Here is a 22,572-nt window from a genome sequence, read left to right as displayed (position 1 = left end):
GTAATATTCCCCCCTCTGGTAGTGCCCCCAGTAGTAATATTCCCCCCTCTGGTAGTGCCCCCAGTAGTAATATTCCCCCCTCTGGTAGTGCCCCCAGTAGTAATATTCCCCCCTCTGGTAGTGCCCCCAGTAGTAATATTCCCCCCTCTGGTAGTGCCCCCAGTAGTAATATTCCCCCCTCTGGTAGTGCCCCCAGTAGTAATATTCCCCCCTCTGGTAGTGCCCCCAGTAGTAATATTCCCCCCTCTGGTAGTGCCCCCAGTAGTAATATTCCCCCCTCTGGTAGTGCCCCCAGTAGTAATATTCCCCCCTCTGGTAGTGCCCCCAGTAGTAATATTCCCCCCTCTGGTAGTGCCCCCAGTAGTAATATTCCCCCCTCTGGTAGTGCCCCCAGTAGTAATATTCCCCCCTCTGGTAGTGCCCCCAGTAGTAATATTCCCCCCTCTGGTAGTGCCCCCAGTAGCAGTATTCCCCCCCCCCCCTGGTAGTGCCCCCAGTAGTAATATTCCCCCCTCTGGTAGTGCCCCCAGTAGCAGTATTCCCCCCCCCCCCCCTGGTAGTGCCCCCAGTAGCAGTATTCCCCCCCCCCCCCTGGTAGTGCCCCCAGTAGCAGTATTCCCCCTCTGGTAGTGCCCCCAGTAGTAATATTCCCCCTCTGGTAGTGCCCCCAGTAGTAATATTCCCCCTCTGGTAGTGCCCCCAGTAGTAATATTCCCCCCCTGGTCATGACGACGTCTCTCCCATTACCCACTGCGGGAGCCAGAAGATGACAGACTCTCATCGGCTGCTGATTACAACAAACACACAGCTGCCGTTGCCGGTGGCTGTGTGTTTGGCGGTGTGTAGTGCTGACCGAACTCCGTCCGGTCAGCGCTACAGATGGGGTGCAGCTGTGTCACAGAGACAGTCTGCACTGCGGCCCTCATGGTACGCTACTCAGCTGCGTACCATGCGGGCATGACTCGAGTATAAGCCGAGGGGGGAGCTTTTTCAGCACAAAAAATGTGCTGAAAAACGCGGCTTATACTCGAGTATATACGGTATTTGAATTATTTTTAATTAATAAACATTTAACTGGATAACATTGTAAATAAATAAAACAGCTGACTTTTTTTATGTCATGAAAGTGTGTGTGTGGCAGTGATGTGCTGCTGTTCTCTGAGTAGTGTTTCTGTGGGTGGTGCTATGGTTTACACTTGTATAGTGACAGTTGGAAGTAGTTCAGGCGTGCTGTTACACTGGGATGTGTGTGGTCATTGGGAATTAATGCATTGTCATGTGTCCAAATATATATTTCCATATAATATTTATTTGGTGTGTTAAGTAAGTTAGCAATGTCAGTATAAGTGGTGACCAATATGCTATTTTTCCTTGACCTTACAAGTAAAGTGTTTGCACAGCCCAAACACAAGGTTATTCTGCAATTTCCTAGGTAATCCAGTAGTAAGATATTACTTACTAGTCACAAATGAACCTGCTATGCAGACTGATCTTACCGTAAATGCAGTGCACTATACACTCGCTAGAAACAAAACAATGATCTTACTATGGTCAGGATGGATGCATGTAATCCTTTTTATAATTCAGCTTTGTGGATCAGTAGTCCATGTTATAGAAGTACAAACATTTGTCCTTTGCTGTGTTAGTATTTTTTCCAGAGCTAGTAATGCTGTATTTAACACTACTGTTTTCTTTCTACAGATGTGGATAAAATGTTCAAGATGAGTGAGAAAATCCTCCTGTTGTGTGTGGGAGAAGCTGGGGACACAGTACAGTTCGCAGAATACATTCAGAAGAATGTACAGCTGTATAAAATGAGGAATGGTGCGTTGCTAAACTATTAGTGTTCATGTGCTGATTTTTCTGGTGCTGAGCTGATTTTCTGTACCCTACATAGATGCAGTATTCCACCACCGAATAAATCCTTATATTGTATGTCTACTAACGAGAGAGAACTATAGTTGCTTTAGACCATTGTTTTCCAAACTCTGTCCTCAAAGACCCCTTACAGTCCAAGTGTTAAGGCTACCCATGCTTGAGTAGTGTTCATTCTAGGTCCAGCACAGGGCAGGGCGCCGGATGGTAGACAGGGCACTCTCGCGCATGTCCGAAAAGGGGTCGTGGCCACAAGAAAATGGGTCGTGTCTTTAAGAGCGTACCCAGCACTTACGGACATGCTGGGCTGCCCCCAAGCTCTTCCCTCACTGTGAATATTCGCTGGAGCTGAGCACTACACCGCAATTCGCCCCCCCCCCCCCCCCATACTGGACACTGTAGCCCGCAGGTGGGGACGGCAATTTGCAGGTTGTTTTTACCAGGCGCCGCCATAAGGGCAGGGCACTTTCTGCCCCATTCAAATCGGGCAGGGCACGATCTAAAACATCCTAGCGAGAATTCTACTTGAGCACAGATTATGAAATGAACAGCGACTGAGAGAGTGATTAAATCGTCTGTGCTCAAGCTTGGTTTAGGGGGCTTTGAGGCCTGAGTTTGGGAAACATTGCTTTAGACATACAATGGCCAAATAGCTTGCATACTGGGATAGAACATGTTTCATATTTTTTTTTTAAAAGATATACATTTGGGTGGGGCGTGGCTTACTTTAGTATTGAGTAGGTAGCACGTTGCTAGTGATCCCACTCACTATCCTGCTAAATATCCTCCTGCAGTGGATAATCGTGGGCAGCAACTCTGAATCTTGTGGAACATAGTCTCCTTACCTCCTGTCTGTGCTTCCTTACATCCTTGCTGGCTCCAGTGGGTCCTCTTGTCCCTAGTGTGCCTACTTCTCTCTAGTAGTCCTTGGTGTGGCAGCCCCTGGCATTCTCCTCCTCTGCTCTCATGGGACTCCCTGCCAACTGCGGACAGCTGCTGAGATAGCTCTCCAGCTGTTGCTGCGGTACTCCAGGCTCCTCGGCTTGGGGACCGTTATCTGGTGCGATTTTTGGATTCTGCCTTCCTCTCCTATGAAGTCTGCTTACCCATTAGAGCTCCCTCCCTGTGTCTGGTGATCGGCCTCTGCCGCGTCAGTGATGTGCGGTCAGATGAGACAGGGCCTTTCCTGTCATACTTGGGTTTTTTCCAGAGTTTTGACTAAAATGTAAAGAAAATATTCTAAATATCATTTTTGTATTATTCTAATCATTTTTATTGTAAAAAAAATAATTGGAGTAAAAAGTGTATGGTAGGTGAGGCACTGCCTCACCTGTCCACCTTTTCCACACATTCCTGATCAAAAACACCAAATTTCGACCACTATATACTGCTGTACCTCTGTATAATGCCCTCATGAACCCTCGGGTTCATATATGTATCTGTAAATCTGGCTCTGATTCTAGCCAGTGCCTCCCCAGCCATTTACCGCACGGCACTAGGCCGCATCTTCTGCTGGCCCTTGTGGTGCTGTTCTCCTGCTCTGGTAGCTTTGATCCGCTGTCACTGTAGCTGCTGCCTGGCTGAACTCAGTGGTCAGTATGTGCAACCTTGTATTCAGCCTGCAGCTGCTGCCTGGTTTTGCCTCTGCTCTCCACATGGCTTTTGGACGTGGTGTCCTGCTCTACTTTTCATGGGGAATGATCATCGCATCTCTACATCTAATGGGCTAGACTGATTTCCTCTTATACCTTTTAATTCTGTTCCATTGTAGTATCCCTCTGAGCCTTTTAGCAAGATTTTATTTGCGCCACCTATTATCACATTGCAGCAGGTACTTAATGTTGTGGGCCCACATGAGCAACGAATTACTGATAAACTGGGGGAGATGCGAGATGACCTTTTGCGTGTTCATCATGATCTGCAGTGGGTGATGGCATGAGTGGAGCTGACGATGGCTCACATGTTGGCACTGGCAGATGTCTGCTCAATTTGGGGAGCTGGAATCCTGGATTTCTGCCACATAAAATATCTTCTTCGGCATGCAGGGAGGACTGTCGCAAAGACATGCGGTTTGCAGGAGTACTAACTATGTAGGCGGCCTGCAGCCCTAAACTACTCTTGGGAAAAGTATGGTTTGTATTTACTTCCCATATAGGTCACATTACATTTTTCATGTCTGTCATGTTTCTTGTATGTTATGTTATTTTAAAGTTTGGGGCGTAACTTTTAACATCTTCAATAAAAGTTACACTATATATATATATATATTTTTAATGTACTTTGAGTTTAGCTTATGCTAAATTAACCTGTTTGATTTGCAGAGGTTTTTCAATGGTTTCTTATGTCCCACAAAGTAATGTTTTAATCCTATAGCAGTTACATTGTTGATAGAATGTTCGTGAAATGCATGTGAAATTACCAGGTGATGACCATTTAAATTCACATTGTAACCTTTTGTGCATTTTGTTGTAGGCTATGAATTGTCTCCCACAGCAGCTGCAAACTTCACACGTAGGAATCTGGCTGACTACCTGAGAAGTAGGGTGAGTTACTAAGTATTGTACGACATGTCTAATGCTGGGCATACACTATACAATTTTCTGTCTGATATCTGTCCAATCTGGCTGGTTGGAATGAAAACCTGGTAATGTATGGGAGCAAATGACAGCCGATCATATGGTCTTAAACACTGGAAAATGTTTAAAAACAATTGTTCAAATTGGTTAAATTTGTGTGTTTCAACCAATTTGTCTGAACGACCATTTTTGTCTGTTTTCCAGTGTTTGTGAGCAAACGTTCGATTGTTATTTGCTCCCATACATTACCAGGTTTTCATTCCAACCAGCCAGATATCTGACAGATAATTGTACAGTGTATGCTTAGCATTAGTAAGTGTTTCTAAAAGATTGAGAGAGGTTGGTTACATAGCCTTTGCTGTAATGTATTCCTAGAATTAATTAGATTTGATTTTACTTTCTGGAATAAGTGTCATCTGTAATTTCAGATCTATTCCTTGGTGTATTTCCAATAGCTCTTAATGAATCGATCCTTCTATTCTTGCATGCAGTCATGGCTTTCTCACATAGGAAACTTATGTTATGAATCAATTTATTCCCTTTAATCCATATTATTAGATTTTTTTTTTTCCCTATATTGCTGATTTTGGTTTTAAAAATGTATTTGTTTGGACCATATTTTGCCTGTGTTTTTATGTTGTACTTCTAGTAAAATATTAAATCTAGGGGAATAACTGCAGCAGAAACTCTCATCTGTGTAGACAGGCTGCTGTTTGGTAAGAAAACAGCATGCTCCTTATATTCACCCACCCCATGTAACATCTAGCTACAGTGTAATGTTATCATGCTGATCACATGATTCCAAGAAGCAGATGGTGCAGGTAAAGCTGTGATTTTTAAGTATCCTGTCTCCCAAGTGCTGAAATTTAATTTGCTATACACACCGAAAGTTAATACCGCTAACTAGGGTAATTGAACACACATTTTTGCAAACAAATTTAGCAGGATGTGACATGATAACTCCTCTCCTTTATTCATTGAAGTGCCAGCCCTCCTCCTCACTCAATAGAGGTCCTGCTTTTTTTTTTCTCTCCTCTGTGCCCACACTGTCCCCACCTGTTCCAGATGGGCAACTCAGTGGGAGTACACTTGCAGAGGCAGATGTGTTTGCATGCCGGAGATGCAGCTCTGTGCCACTGCAGATGGTGATGCCTGGGAGGGAGTGGGGTGTGTACAACTATTGTTAAAGATCACATAGTGTTCAGGGTCCCTGCTGTTATGACTATGCAGCGCCTGACACTGCTGAGGGTAGCAGTTTGTAAAGAAATTGGCTTACCTTCTATTCCTGGTGACCTCTGTCTGTACTGCTTGATTTAGTCCTGTCTTTATGGGTGACTGTTATTTATTAGCAGCTACTTGTATAGAGCACATATATTCCACAGTGCTTTTACAAAGAATATTTCAGTCATTCATGTCAGTCCGAGCCCCAGAGGTTTCAATCTATTTTCCCTATTAAGTACCTGACGCACATACACAGTAGGGTGAACTTTTTGTATGAAGCCTATTAACCTACCAGTATGGGAGGGAATATACAAACTCCACACTGATGGGCCATGACCGGGAAATGAACTTATGACCTCCAGTGCTGTAAAGCAGTAATGCTAACCACTACGCAATCCCACTAAAAAGTTATAATAATAACTTCCGCCCATATTTTATGTATCTATCAGAATTTCTTTATTTTATAGCAGCATTTATTGCCATCTGGAACTTTCAGACTTCTCTTTTTCATATTTTCAAATTACTGTGCCCCTCTTTTTGCAGGTGCAATGGTTGTCCGCTATTAGAAATGGTCCATCTTGGTTTAAAGTCCTTGTTTTATTAAAAAAAAAAAAAAAAAGAGTCCATACTTTTGCAAAATGTATAGTTTTATCATTTTTGTTTTGTGCATATGTGTGTGTATAGGGCTAACCTTACAGCTGCCAATGTATAGATTTAAGGGTCATATGTATAATGGGTGCACATGGGCCCCAAGTCAAAGGAGACCCACACTCTGCACCCCAGGGCAAGGTTCTGAAGAAATGACTGGAAATATGGAGCATGTGCCAACATTTTTCCAGGGGGAGAGGACCCCGAGAAGCTTGAACACGAGCCCTCACCTCATTTATTAAATTACCCATGAATTAAACATTAACTGAAGTATCTCTTCATCCCTGCTGAACTCTTGCCTACTCTGTTATTGTTGTGTCTTGACATCAAGGGAAGCTGTTTAATTGAACTACTTAGTAGTAGCCTATGTTGTTTTTAGTATGTTTTATTTGATCTGGTTTAATTTTTCAATTTGTAGAAAACTAAGATTTTTGTCTTTTTTCTTTTTTTTCTTTACTCTCATGTCTCTCCTGATGGGGAATATTCCACTCTGTGATTGGTATTTAGTTTGGCTTAATTGAGACCCCAGCCATATGAAGACACCTGTAGTACAATTTTACATTTCCACTGAAAAACCTGTTCATTTTGCTACTATATAAAAAGTTGCTTGCTTTGTTTCTTGTATAAAGGATCTACCTGATATAAAAGTATAAAGTTGTATGGCTAAACCCGCTCTGTACTGGCACCTACTCGATCAGCAGTTGCGCTTGTATTTTCATTTAGCCATCCTCCCTACTACCTTCAGTGTAACATGGTGGATGTTTGTCTTCATGCAGTGCTGACATAGTTGCAGGATCAAAGGTGTAAATTTCCCAACCCTTGTGCGTCTCTCTCTGTGGGGGATCTGAACCTGAGACAGTGTTGTTGTCTCATTCCTGAAGAGAGAGCAGAGAAGCGCTAAACAGTGCCTACCTGCTGAGAGATGATGACTCGCCGGATTAGGAAGAGAGGCTACTGTTCAGGCTCTATGGCAGGGTCTCAAATGTATGAATCATTAAGCAAAATCAGCGTATGCTGGGAGTGGGTCACTCATCTGTGTAGTTTTGGTTTGTTATGTATAGAATTTTACACAGCATTTTTCTTTATTTCACTTGTCTAGTGCCGTACGCTTTTCAATAAACTGGACAAATTGATATATTTGTAATTAAATATTTTCTCTAAAGAGATGTTGGCATATGGATTATACTTTGCTGGACATTACAGGTGTAACATTTTAATGTAGGTATTTTAAAATGTTCTTTTGAGTTTAGATTTTATCTGTGAAAAGTGTTACATTTCTGAGCACACCGTCTATTTACTGAGTCTGACCATCTAAATCTGCAGATAAAGACTACTGAACAGACTCTGCAACCTGTATTAACTACACAGGAACACGATTTACCGTAGTTGACAGTGTTTTAGGGCTGGTGTAGAGAAGTGTTTGTGACCTAGGTTGGATAATACTGTGATTGTATTGTTCCTTTGCTTCCCTATTGTATATATCTCTCCCACTGTGTGCCACTGGTTCCTCATGCTTGCTGCCTGGTCTTATTCCCTAGCTCTGATACTGTTTGCCTTCCTCCAGATGTCTCCCAGCTGCCAGTCACCACCCCTGTACACTCGCCGTACAGTATATCTTGGTGTCTCTTGTCACCACTGCTCCCCTGGAGCTTAGAACCTGATGGAATTTCACGCTTTGCTTAATCAAAGATGTTTTCACTGTTTTTTGAGGCGATACATAGATATATGTGCACTAGATTGTTTGCTTATTGATTTTTCCCACACAAATCACCTAACAGTTTGGTGTTAGCGATATTCAATTGTATTTCGGCATCCATGCTTTAATTGTGCATGTCGTGTCCGAATAGTCAGGGTTTAGTCATGTAAAACAGATAAACCCATCTTAAGTCCTGCTTGGGGCGCCAATGGACATTTCGCACATTTCTGTTCGCCACCTCAGAAGGGTGCGAGCAGAAATGTCGGCGACCATATTTGAATTCCCCCCACTATGTTTGAAATAGTTTAGTGCCAATTTAATTTGCACGTGGACAGGAACCAAAGGTTCTTGCACAGACATACAATGAAAAGAGTATATACATAATGAAAATAAAGGAATTCTGCCATTTTAGAAATACGCACTCGTAGCTCCCAGCTATAACCAGATAATAGAAGCAATGCAAACTGCTCTTCAAATTTAAGGATGGAGATATAGATAATTATTGTGTTTTATGTTCTTTTATTCGAATTGTTAAATTTTTTTTTCTACTTAAGACTGTGTCTAGGCTTCAATTTCGTATATTTAGTATGGTCATAAAGGGTGGACTCTGACTTAACATTTTAGTACAGATTCCCATGGTGGCTGCATCTCTTTCTTTAAGGATAGAAATCAATCATGCTATTTGTCATTGTTAGGGTGCAGTTTAGCTGATAATTGGGTCATAGCAATGTCTGTTTTTACTCTGTATGTGCTATGGTATTTGGTTTTTAATGCTTCAGTAGGGATTTCATGCATGTATTTTCTAGTAATGAACTTCGGAAGCCTGGCATTAAATGGTCGCTTGGCTTCTGACATCAAATCAAGTGATAGTAGTAGCCAATGCATCAAAACCATCGATGATTATAATGTACACTCGCAGAAGCAGTCGAAGCTTTATGCATGCAGACCATACACTGAGCTGTGGACACCATTTCCAGTTGTACGCAGCTTAAAACTACCAGTCAGACATTGGGTGGGCATCGGAAAGCTGTACCCTATGGCTGTCAACCATCGAAAACCCAGAATTCGTTGGGAAAAGTACTTCCATCTGTTTGGACACATTGATGGTTGCAAACCATTGACTTCCAGTGTCTATAGCCATTATTTTCTCCCACTCATTTTATAATACCCGAAGCTGTTCCCCAGTTACTCTGCTTGGTTTATTTGCAAACATTTGATTACATTGTATGTGGGACTGTCATTCTGGCCCTTGTGTTTCTTCTCTATTGAAGCAACACTCCCAGGAAGGATGAAGAATTTACTCTACTTAATCTGTGCAGGGGTTATTCCACACCTAATCAACAGTGTTCGAAACTGACCGTTTCAGATTATAGGGCAGTTCTAACCCATCAAGTAGCACCATCAATCCAGAACAGCAGCACCAAGTGGTAATGATCTGTAGTAAGCTTTCTTAAAATATGTGAGATGCATAAAATGATCACAAGTTTTAAATCTTTGAGTATTAACAGACTATGTCATTGTACATAATATGCATCAAAGGGATTATTTAAGAGGTTAAATTAAAAATAATGAACAGACCTAGATAGTTTTAATTTTCATTATTTTACCAAATAGACCAAAATGAAGCTGCTTGTAGCAGATGAACCCAAAATATAACTTTGGGAATTTATTAACGTCAGTGTGAACAATTTTTGACATTTAAATTAAAGAAATTATAACTTTTTTTTTTTGAGAAAATCAAAATTTTGATTTGAAAATGCTTAATTTTTATTGAAACCTCCTGCTATGTATCATATGAAAGCCCAGAAGAAACCTTGCCCAACTGTCTAACTCAATTAGGTGAGCTGCAAATGCCGTTTTAAAAAAGTTACTATCCGATTTTGTTAAAAAATGTAATCTTTAAAGCCATATAACTTCAAAACTAGTCTACTTATCAGCCTAAGATTTGTGGGGTTTTCTTTACACCCATGGCAGAATTTAAGATAGATTTTTTTTTTTTTTTTTTTTAAATTGTGTTGATTTGATGTGGAATTACCTGCAGCCATTATTTCTAGTGCTTTGTTTTATAGCCCCAGATGAAAAACAGGGCTGCAGGTATCCAGCTCGTACTCCAATCCCCTCCACTGTGTCTGTCAGAGTAATGTGTTCTCTCTGAGACAAAACTTGTGCTAGACATTTTAAACTGTGTATAACGTATTAAGAAAACAAAGGTGTTTCCATTCCTCTGTCCATAGCTACTGTGAGAGTGATCTTTTAGATACATTTGAGCTGAAGCTACAAACTTAGCAGTGTCGCACTTTGAGAAGTCCTGTATTAGACCCCACTCTAGTTTTCCTTGAAAAGTTGCTACTAAAGATACTACATAGTCCCCGAGCGAATTGAAGCTGAAGTTGTTGGACTTTTATCAACGTCTAAAACATGGATTCAGTATCCAGGAAACTCATGATAGTTCTCGTTCAATGGGGTGTAAATTCCCTTGTATTGAAAGTTTATTCCATTTGTAAATGGTTTTGTCATATCATTAATATTATAGAGGGATGTTACATTTGCAAAGTTTTCGTGAAGCATAATTTGCAGAATACTGAAGATTGCTGATTCACGCAAAGTTAAGGGTTACATAAATACATGTGTTATATATGTAGGAGATCACAGCCCTTTTATATATTTACTTCCCATTATTAACCAGTTATACAGAGTCTACAAGTTATAGTGCATGAAGAATTGCCTCTAATAAGGCCTGTCTGATACGTGTGGTTATAAATAGACTGCCCCCTGAAAGTTGTATTTGTTTGTTCTGTAAATTCAAATTCGTTGTCCCTTTTGGCCTTTTCTATGTAGCGAAGTGACACCACATAGGCAGAGGTGGAGCAATTAGATGATTACAACTGATACTGGAACTCTGGTGACCCTTTTAATGTTATGAAGGGAGGGGGTACAGATGTCCTACACAGTACATGGCAGAACATACAAGAGTGAGATCCATGATGGTGAACGATGAGACCCTACATAATGACAATTGGTGTGTGTATTGATATGTAAGATTGGCATTCTGTATTTTTATTATGTAAATTCTAACTTAAGGGGTCAGCAACACATGAACTACATTTTCTGGTCTCGAATGGGTAAAAATCAGACAGCTCATTCCTTGTGCCCGAGCGTGTCAAGTGGAAGTCTGACATGGTAACTGGCACAGATGTATTGCTTTAATTAAAACTGCCTCACACCCTTTTATTTATGCCTGAGCTTCTCACACATGCAGAAAGCTGGCATCTCGAGAGTCGCACAAACCTTTAGCGAGACATCTCCTGCACCGCTCTTTAAACACTGAGAGATTCTTCCCCCTCATTCCTCCTCCTGTTAATTGTGACTGCGTCTCAGATCTGTAGGCATAAATAAATGTTAGAGCGGCTAATTAAATTAAAGTATCTAGAGAACAGTGGCTACAACTGCAACCTCTTCTGCCCGCTCCAACACCAAGTGTTAGCTTGATGTTCCTAAACTGTTATTCAACCTGTGGCTGTGCACTAGATGGTGACGTCTACTAGTGCTATGGGATCTTGTAACAAGAATATTTATATAGAATCCCACACATGTATCGTTATCAAACTGGTCAAATAAAATGATAGCTTGGCATACATGTGTTTGCTTATTGATTAATATTGATGTGTAAGATGGCTACTTTACAAAAGAGATTTATGGTGAAGGTTAATGTAATTCTTGCAAAACAATTGATGGCACTGAAAGAACTTGTGCTGTATAAAACCCTGTAGCTTATACTATATATTGTGCTATTATGGAAAATGCATTTATCTGCATTGTACCATAGTGAGCATTTTAGCTTTTATCTGTCATTTGCAAGTTAGATAATGAAAGCAAATCTCTGCTTGCACTGAAATGCATTGTTAGTAAACACCCTAATGGTATTTAATGTGTGGATCCTGTAAGCTTCATGCAGTTGCCATGTGAGCCTATTAATTTAGCAATGGTCTGAAACTTGACAGTTTGCACTATTGAATGTTTTTGCTCCCATGAGAAGTTTGTAAAAAGGACAATTATTTCTCGCTCAGTTTTTTTTTTTTTGTTAATTGGATAAGGGAAGACATTGGTGGTGATAACCCTCTTTTTCATGACATGCTGCTACAGGTGGCCTGTTTCCTCCCACGAGTTTAAGAATAATTTCTACGTACATTGCATATCTTGTTAAACATGTCTTGTTGTCCTCACAGACTCCCTATCATGTAAACTTATTGCTGGCTGGCTATGATGAGCATGATGGTCCTTCCCTGTATTATATGGATTACCTAGCAGCTCTGGCAAAGGCGCCTTTTGCAGCTCATGGCTATGGAGCCTTCCTCACGCTCAGCATATTGGATCGCTACTACAAGCCAGGTATGAACTACAGTATAAGCTATGAATCCTCTTTCAATAGTTTAGGTTACTTGGTTCTGATGTCATTGTTCATATTTTATTACTATAGGGCCTGATTCATTAAGGATCGCTATTGGGATCGCAGCTCCGTAATCGCACGCAAATATGCTGCAAAAATATGCTAATGAATGCAATCACAATCCCGTTGCACTGCCAGCATAGATACTCCCACTACCGCAATTTCACATCCGTAATATGTTTAAAACCTCCATAAACATCGGTAACATCGAATACCATCAACCCTTCACACAGAATTACAGCTGCCCTGATCTTACTTAGAAATTGCTAACCTCATTGCACACAGTGCGTACTCAAGCTGCGTATGCAATCGGACTGGCAAATTTACGCACACCCATGCAACAGCGTTCAAACTGGCAGGCACGCCTGCGTTTCTTCGACCACCTCGCCCAGTTACCACTCCCAAATGCTCCCTGCCTGTCCCTCTGCGATGGCTCTGCTTGATCGCAGTGGTGCCTTCACGCACTGCGATGCATGTGCAGTACACAAAAATCGTCCAACTGCGAGCGCTGTTGCAGTTGTGAATCTTAATGAATCAGGCCCATAGTGATCAATCCATTTTATACAATATGTACATTTTATTACCCAATAAATGGTAGGCTAATATCAGATTTATTATCCAGAATGTGTGTGGAGTATTATTAGTATACCATACATAAAATATATTTAACTTTGCTAAAAGCTTTCAGTCAGTACCTACACTACCTGGCTTTGTGTCCTGAATAAATTGTTTAGCAGTGCTCATGGCAGTAACTGTAGAGAGCACTAAATGATTTTCTGTGTGTATGACATTCTACCTAAACCGTTGTTATAATAATTTTCTTCTTACTGGATAGCATATTCCCTGGTGACAGATATATGCCGCCCCCTCCCCCTCTGGTATTTTCTGCCTTAGGTTGCATTCACAGGTATTTAGTGCTGCTGGGTTCTCCATGTAGTGAATGCAATTGAAATGAGAGATCACTAATCCCTATGCTTACTAGAGATGTGCGGTTCGTTTCTCCAGAAATTTCGTGAATCCGGGTAAATCTGAGTTGTGGTTCGTAATTTGGATTTTGCACCTGAAAAAAAAAAAAAAACACTTTTTCCTTAGTCCAGATCCAAAACACATGGTGATTTTGCAAAACCAAAGCACAAAAATGACTTGAAAACCAAAATATGGGGGTCAACACACATCTCTAATCCTTACACAGGGAGGTGTGGGGGGGGGGGGAACCCACAAGAGGAAACATTTGTGCGGTTTTTATTTTTTATTTTATTTTTTAATTTACCACCCCTATGTGCATGCATCCCCTTTTTTTTTTTTTTTTAAACCAGGGTTTTCAAACACTTGGCTATTGGATTTAGGTGGGTCATGCCATTAGTTGATTTTTTGCAGAGACGCCCAGAGCAATAAAGCACACACCGGGCTCCCGTCTTCATCCTTCCAGGTCAAGGTTTCCTTTTCTTTGCAGCATACTTGACAACATGTCGTTGTGTCACGAAAAGTAAAGAATTGCTCCTCAGCCAGTAAAAAAAAAAAAAAGCATCCAAAGGATATGGGAAGGAGGCTGTTGAAAATAGAACATTTGGCATGAACAAAAAATTTAGGAGCTGGAGGCCCAAAAAGACCATGCAAAATGATTACATTTAGGGAGGGGATGTAGTCAAAAGTCAAATATATCGGCATTTCATCACTGTCTACATTATGAATGTCAACATGGCCAACATCGACCTTCTGACCAGGTCTACATGATGAACGTCCACAATATGACTGTTGACATATACCCAACCCATTGGGAGGGGGAGTGTGTCAGAAAATGGTGCTAAATTATTTGTGTGTTCATTTTTATTTTCTTCTGTATCCAAATGAAATAGTTTTTTATACAGTCCCAGACTCCTTAGCCAAGAAACCTCAGCAGCTTTTTTTTTTTTTTTTGTTTTTGTTTTAACATATTTGTCAACAGTAAGGAGAGTTCATGAACTATTGGGAATGTTTTCCTTCCCCATAGGGTAGTTCCCTGGAAAAGATGGCATGTTCAGTCTTCAGCTAGAACGGTTATCTCTGTGGGATCACATACGGGCTGTCAAGAAGCATCTGGTGGCAAAGCCTAAAATTATGAACAAAGGGAATGTCTCGTTCTGATCCAAAATAGGTGACACATGATGGATGCATTACAGGCTGGAGAATCATCTCACAAAAACAGCACAAAAGACTCTCACGGGGAGAGGTTTCAAATCTTGGCACCAGATAGTGTAGAGAAAAAGTACCAACCAATCGGCTCCTAATTGTCATTTTTCAAACACTGCCTGTAAAGTTAGAATCTGATTAGTTGGTACTTTATATCTCTCCAAGCTTTGATACTGCTCCCCCTAGTACCAAGAAAAAGAAATTCCACATAAATGTACTTGAAATGAGAGCTATATGGACAGCAGCGTAACAATTTATGAGGAAGGCATCTCAGGATATTATCAGACAACAGAACAGTGATTAACATTCATAAATCAGGGAGGCACCAGAAGCAGAGCTGTAATGTTGGAAGCCATAAAACTAATGACATGGGTGGAAGGAAACGTACAGTTCACTTCAACATTCCATGTAGCAGACCATGAGAATGCAGTAGAAGCTTACCTAAGCCACAGGCAAGTGGTGTGAGGAGAATGGTCTCTACATTAGGAAGCCTGTCAATTGCTGATGGCTGGTTCTTTCTCAGATGGACATTAAGGCAACAAACCAGGATGCTTAAGTACCAAGAATCTTCTCTCTACACAAAGTTATAGAGATAGAAGGCATAGATGATTGACAATCCCATGAGGAGGGTGTTTCAACTCGCCCATGTCTCCGCCATGTTTCCCCTCATCTTTCACATGCTGAGGAGGACAAAAAAGAGAAAATAAAGTGAAGAAACTTGTGATCACAAGACTACCATTTTGACCAGGACACCCTTTATTCACATCGGCTTTTGGAGATGCTTCAAGTAAGCCATGAAATCTACCTCCTTGTCCAGACCTGTTGCTTTAGGGTCCAGTCTTTCACCTAAATATGCAACAACTAATACCCCTTTCAGATCGCGAATGGCGGGTCGCACTCAGAGTTTGTGCCTGAGTCCATCCTGGGTGTGACTCGCCTGAGACCCCTTTCAGACTGGCGGCCCGACCTGGCATTATTGCTGAGCTGGCGCTTGAAGATTATAAATTATTTATTGAGCGCAAATGCCTTTTAATTGTCTAGCACCAATAGTCTTAGAAATACAGAACAGTAGTTTGTGATTTCAGCACAGCCTTGGAAAGGTTATGCCGCTCCCGAGCAAACTATTTTGAGATGGACCAGAGAAGTAATTATATCCACTGTCCATGTATGAAGAGCCAGAAATAATAAGAGCTCACTCTGCTCGGGCGGTAGCAACTTCTTGGGTAAAGAAGGACAGTCGTCAGTGGCCATACATTACAAGGAAACCGGTTTGATGTCTAATCGTACCTTCTTTTTTTTTTTTTGATTCTTGGATTGGGGAGTTGTGTTCTCCACAGAGCTACTTAAATGTTTGATTATGTGGCATACATAGTTTCTTAGTGGTCTTCCCTATTATATTGTTGGGTACATCCTATTGTAAAAGCTGCCATGGAGTACTAAAGTACAACAGTGAATAATGGTTACCTGATAATCCATTCAAAGTAGTCCATGACAGCCCAGGATTACTACCTTTTGATGTTTATAAATTGGTAAGTTACTCAAAAACACAGAGAGAAGAGGAGCTCTTATTATATACCAAAGGTGCATTTTTTTATATATATATAAACAGTACCAGTCAAAAGTTTGGACACCCATTTTCATTCAATGGTTTTTGTTTATTTGAATTATTTTCAACATAGTAGATTAATATTGAAGACATCAAAACTATGAAAGCACATATATGGAATTATGTTGTAAACAAAAAAGTGTTAAATCAAAATGTTTTATATTTTAGACTCCTCAAAGTAGCCCCCTTTTGCTTTGACGACAGCTTTGCACACTCTGGGCATCTCTCAGTCAGCTTCATGAGGTAGTCTCCTGGAATGGTTTTGACTCTTGACAAGGCACACCTGTTAATCCAATCTGTGGAATTACTTGCCTTCTTAATGTGTTTGAGTCCATCAGTTGTGTTGTGCAGAGGTAGGGTTAGTACACAGTGGACACCACTATTTGACTACTATTGTAATCGATATTATGGCACCAACCACTCTACTCAGTAAAGAGAAATGACAGTCCATCATTACTTTAAGACATGAAGGTCAGTCGATGAGGTTACATTCAAAGTTCTTGAAATTTTCCCTAAGTGCAGTTGCAAAAAACCATCAAACGCCATGATGAAACTGGCTCTCATGAGGACCGCCCCAGGAAAGGAAGACCAAGAGTTATCTCTGCTGCAGAGGATAAGTTCATTAGTTACCAGCCTCAGAAACCGCTACTTAACAGCACCTCAGATTAGAGACCACATAAAGTCTTCACAGAGTTCAAGTAGCAGACAAATCTCAACATCAACTGTTCAGAGGAGACTGCATGAATGAGGCCTTCATGGTCTTATTACTGCGAAGAAGCCACTACTGAGGATGAACAACAAGAAGAGAATTGTTTGCGCCAAGAAACACAAGGAATGAACATTAGACCAGTGGAAATCTGTATTTGGTCTGAGTCCAAATTTGCGATTTTTGGTTCCAACTGTAGTGTCTTTGTGACCCCAAACACACCTCCAGGCTATGTAAGGGCTACTTTGACCAAGAAGGAAAGTAATGGAGTGCTGCGTCAGATGACCTGGCCTCCACAATCACCCGACCTAAACCAAATTGAGCTGGTTTGGGATGAGTTGGACCGCAGAGTGAACTAAAATCAGCCAGCAAGTTCTCAGCACCTCTGGCAACTCCTTCAAGACTGTTGGAAAACCATTCCAGGAGACTACCTCATGAAGCTGATTGAGAGAATGCCAAGTGCGCAAAGCTGTCATCCAAGCAAAAGGGGGCTACTTTGAGGAATCTAAAATATAAAACATATTTTAATTTGTTTAACACTTTTTTTGTTTACAACATAATTCCATGTGTTCTTTCATAGTTTTTATGTCTTCAGTATTAATCTACTATGTTGAAAATAATTTAAACAAAAACCATTGAATGCGAAGGTGTGTCCAACTTTTGACTGGTACTGTATATCTACCTGTACCTTAACTTAGAAAGGAGTTAACTAATTGTAATGGCTACCATGGAGTACTTTGTGTAAAATCAATTCTCAGGTAACCATAACACCCTGGAGCTGCAATGTCTTCCCTTTTACAGTAATTGTTAATCAGTCCCGCACATTTGCTTCCTAAGAGAACTGCTTCTGTTGGTAAGCTTTCTTGCATTAACACTTATTCGGATCATAGTACAACATTTGTTTTGTGATAAGGGCTGCACTTTGGCTCGGCTATTCCAAAATCCAATCATATTTTTAAAAACAGGTTTTAGTATTTAGGATCATTTGGCTAACTGCGAGTTCCATCTTCTATTGAGTTCATGGACAGTAGAACTGTAGAACTCTCCTGTAGAATTAGCTGGTACAATCCAAAATTTATAGTTCAGGCGGTGATGGTAAGCTGTCCTTGCTCCATGGCAGCAAAACAGCCCTAACCATTATACTGGCACCACCATGTTTCATTGGCGAATGAGGTTCTTATGTTGGAATGCAGTGTTTGGTTTTCCCAAATATAATGTTTGTCACTTAAAACAGAAAATAAATAAAGTCTCTCTTTACCACAACATTACAGTGCTGAATCCTCTGCCAGGTTTAAAAAGTTGGATTTATTTTATATCCACTTCCACATTGTAAAAAATTTCTCTTGGTGTTATAAATAAAGAGATTAAAAAAAAAAAAAATCTTGATGGGATCTGATTCAAGTCAAAGTGATAAGACTGCAGTTGTTTGAATTTCTGCAGCATCACTGATTTTGCTTTTATGTATGAACGTACTAACCCACACAGTGCATTTTTGCAAAGCAAGACTGCCAAACTGTCAGTCACTCTATCTGCTCTATCATGCTGGGTACACACCCTAGCTTAGATATATATGTGCGGCCACCCGGTGGGCTGACCAATCCAACGAATTGGTAAGTGGCATGCACAGACGATATTGTGCATACACACTTACCAATACGCTGCCCGACATGTCTGGCCACAGGAACTGGTAGCGACGTCACTAACGGTGATTCCTGGGCCAGCATATGGGTTGGTCGGCCCCCATCCAGCCAGAAGTACAGATATATCTGCATCGTCTGTGCTGCAGGGTAGATATGATTATGTCTGTCAACGACAACGTTCACAGACCTATCTTCTGTACAGAGGCACTATGCGATAGCCTATGTAATTTGTAAGCTAATTTAACAACATATCGCATAGACGCACCACCCTCCTAATACGACAACCTGCTGCAGAGGAATGAAAGAGACCATGGTGGAGACATTTTGGGGGAGATGTATCAAACTTTCTGAAGAGGACAAGTGAAAAAACTGCCCATATTGACCAATTCTGTTCGATCTATCATTCCTAGAATGTACTAAATGATCATTAGAAGCTGGCTGGTTGCTAAGGGCAGCTTCCCCACTTGTCCTTTTTAAAAGTATAAACACTAGGGATAGTAGATGTCTAGCTGTAGGACTGTTGCTATATGATCCAATAAATGTGTTTTTTTAAGTAGCAGTGTTGTTGAACAGCACCTTATTGGTAGATGTGAGTGGTTCGGTTTTGTAAAAATAAAAAAATAACAGAAGAACTTTGAAGTTCCAAGTCGAACTGAGTCCCAGCTCAGCTCACATTATGGGTTCCGAGTAAAGCAGAGTCACGACTCTGGTCTCTCGCCAAGTTCGGAGCTCTGATCTAAAGACCGGATCTTCCATATTTTACATTGTATTTATGTCCCCCTCTCATAATTTAAGGTGCTGCGAGGTGGTCAAAATTGACTGGAAATGAATGTTATTGATGTTAATACTATAGAAAAAAAAACAGGTCCAAGTTGCATGATTTTAGCTGCTTTTATACATTTTTAAAGAAAACTGAAACCGAACCAAAAACCTTGAGGGTGGTTTTGCCAAAACCAAAACACGGGGTTCTGTGCACATTTCTACTTATTGGATAGGTACTGCATGCTTCTTCTTGGGAAATATTCCTTTATAAGGGAGGTTTCTGATTGATAAATTCATCCATTTCTAATGGTTAATTACTATTTGGTGTTTCTTTGGGAGAAACAAAGAAAGAACCTGGTATATTATAAACTGACTTTAAGATCATTAGCCTTAAAATAGTCTTGGATATTTTTATTTTTTCTGTTTGATGGGTTGTTTTGCAATGCAGCCCTCCAAACCTGTTATACCAGTGCTGAGAAGTTAGTGTGATAACACCTGCACCTTGCTGGGGCACAGAGTGCAGAATACCCCCTGGTGGGACATTAGTATCACACACACCCTTTTCCCCAGTCCCTTAGGTCCCTTTCTGTGTGATAGAGACAATCAATCATTGCTTGTCCTCTGCACCCTATCATTGCTGGAAGTAGCAGCTAATCCCTTGTGTATCAATACCAAGTCTGATTTTCCAGGCTTCTCTGAGGTATACTGTCTCATTACTTCTACGCTAGCAGAGTTTGGTTGATTATTTTTCTTCTAACTTGAATGCAACCATGGCGGGGCTGGGATTAAATTGTCAGCGATATGACTTCATGATTGGCTGTGCAGATAGATCGCATAGCACATATTTTACCCTGAAGTCAAGGACTAGGGACGCGCTCTGTGGCCAGTCACCATCGACTTGTGAATGCTATGTGATGCAGACAATAGATTTCCTGCCATATCTCCCCCTCCAATAGATGGCGGTTAAGTCAGCAGGTGTCTCTTCAACGTTACCCATACAGAGAAATTGGCTCCGGCTCCGCATCACCAGCGCACATGCAGCAGAAGAGGCATCAACTTCTAGCCACTGCCAGCGTATGGCTACCTTGTACCTCAGGATCATGCAAGGGCTGAACATGTAAAACTGATATACATACATACTGTATTGGTGGTGTGGGGGCATTTGGAGTGTGCTCTCTATCATGTTAAAGCTAAACTTATACCCCTTTCAGATATAAGATCCAGGAAATTGCCGGGTCTATCAACCCGTAAATTTCCGGGGTCGCAGTCCCCGACCCTGGTACAGAGTCGATAAGCGTTCACGGGTGAAAGGAGTATAAATCTTTGTTTAAACTTTGCCCTTGCATACAATCCTGAATAATACGTACTATATTGATTACTTTAAAGTAGGGGTGAGCGGGTTCAGTTTTACTCTGATCTTTAAACTGCATTTTATTGGCTATCGCCTATCATGTGTTTTGGATAGCCAATATAATAAATCCGAATTTGCGGTAAAGTGGCAATAAGAACCGAGTAAAACCGAGCCTGCACATCCCTACTTTAAAGATAATAACTTTAGTGGTATTTTACACTATTGGTTAATCATTTTAATACACCCCTATTTTTCCAGTTTTTATTGATATTTAGGCAATTCAAGTCCAGTGAATAACCTGAAATGGTAATGTTGTTAAAAAAAAAAAAAAAAAAAAGTACCAGAGATATTGGTGCAAGCAATATTGAATTGTAATCAAATAAATCGAATCCACCCTATCTAGGATTTCAGATCTGTTGTGCAAACCATCTGAGGCTCTCCTACTTGCAGTTTTGTTCTGCCTAATGTAGGTTTTGTACGTTTACTAGTGAATTGAATACTATACTGTACATAGCTAGTTACACTGAAATATTAGCTGACTGCTTAGGAATAAACTAGTACCATGTTCTGTAGCTGAATATCAGTCTGCAGTTTCACAGTAACATTTAGGGCCGTATTCAATTAGCAGTGAAAACTGCAGTTTTTCGCCCCCAAAAAAAGGCAAATTGTTTGCCAAAAATCAGACGAAAACGGCAAACAGTCAAAAATGAAGACAAAAAACTGGAGAAAAGTTTTTTTCCCAGACCAGACCAGGAGAAAAAAAAATGCAAAATCCCTATTTTTGGCTAAAAATGTGGGGATATCTTTCAGAACCCTTTGGACACCCCATTCCTAATGATATATTACCTGGAAAAAAAATCGTAAGTTGCGTACTTTGGTGGAAAACTACAGAGCAAATTTTGGGCGGAAAAAAATACGTTGAAAATGATAGCTACTTTTTTCCAGGAAATTGCTGTTCCACGTAGATCAGAGGTACGTTAAAATGGGGGCAAGTATTTTTTGTGTCGTAAAAATGCTATTTTATAAACCGCCTGCTGCGACTGCGTGCAATGTTTAAAACACTTGATGCATCCATACCGTCCCCCCCAAAAATCAGACCCAACAGGTTAAAACTATATTCCACCGATTTTGTGGATTTTTCAGCCAAAATTTGCACCGTCTTTTTCGCCACAGTACGCAATTTACGGGAAAAAAAATTCAGTAATTTATCATTGGGGGGGAGTCCAAAGGCTTCTGAAAGAAATCCCCACATTTTTAGAAAGAAATAGGGATTTTGCTAGATTTTTTTTTCTCTCTCCTGGTCTGGGATGGAGATAATCTTTTCTCCAGTTCATTTTCGCCTCTTTGCCATTTCCGGCTGTTTTTTGCTAAATTTTCACCCTTTTTTTGGTGAAAAACAACAGTTTTTGTCGCTAATTGAATATGGCCCTTAGCAAAATGTATTCCTGAAGAGCGGGCTGCTAGATCTCCATATTGCTTTACTTGTGCAGGCTTTTTCCCTTATGGGACGACCTTCTCAAAGTGCAGCTTGTGCCAGATTTTTCTGCCTAATCAGAATGTGGTGCTGTTTTACTCTGCAAGTTTTTCTTACCACTTTTTGAATTACTTTTCCATAAAACTAACAAAGAGCCTTAAATCAATACCGCACAGCATGAACTGATGGTAAAATGTACTCTCCCGCCTCAAAGGGGAGCCATCATAGCCTGAGGTGGCACATGGAGCTTATTCGGTAGTTCCTTAAAGGCCAAACTCTTATCCCAGATTCATGAGACTGGAATTCAGTCATGCCTTCCTCACAAACATAACTAATCGATTACCATTCTCGTTATCGCAAAGTCTTGTCACATATGAAACTTTTCTTCTTTTTTTTTTTTT

At 40.7% G+C, this 22,572-nt stretch overlaps 1 protein-coding gene across 1 annotated transcript in view; it reads left to right on the top strand.

Moving 5' to 3' along the window:
* The window catches only part of PSMB2 (proteasome 20S subunit beta 2), a 29,552-nt gene that overhangs the window by 4,497 nt on the left and 2,483 nt on the right, over positions 1–22,572 (top strand). The window contains exons 2-4 of the mRNA XM_088460262.1: positions 1,702–1,824; positions 4,348–4,418; positions 12,243–12,405. Coding sequence (XP_088316388.1) covers positions 1,702–1,824; positions 4,348–4,418; positions 12,243–12,405 — 357 coding nt within the window. The remainder of the gene's footprint in view (positions 1–1,701; positions 1,825–4,347; positions 4,419–12,242; positions 12,406–22,572) is intronic.

This window comes from Taudactylus pleione, unplaced genomic scaffold (genome assembly GCF_031769625.1).
Source record: "Taudactylus pleione unplaced genomic scaffold, aTauple2 ptg000007l, whole genome shotgun sequence".
NCBI classification, from domain to species: Eukaryota; Metazoa; Chordata; class Amphibia; order Anura; family Myobatrachidae; genus Taudactylus; species Taudactylus pleione.
The sequence above is the reverse complement of the archived record's forward strand: the minus strand, read 5'-3'. Positions and strand labels throughout refer to the sequence as shown.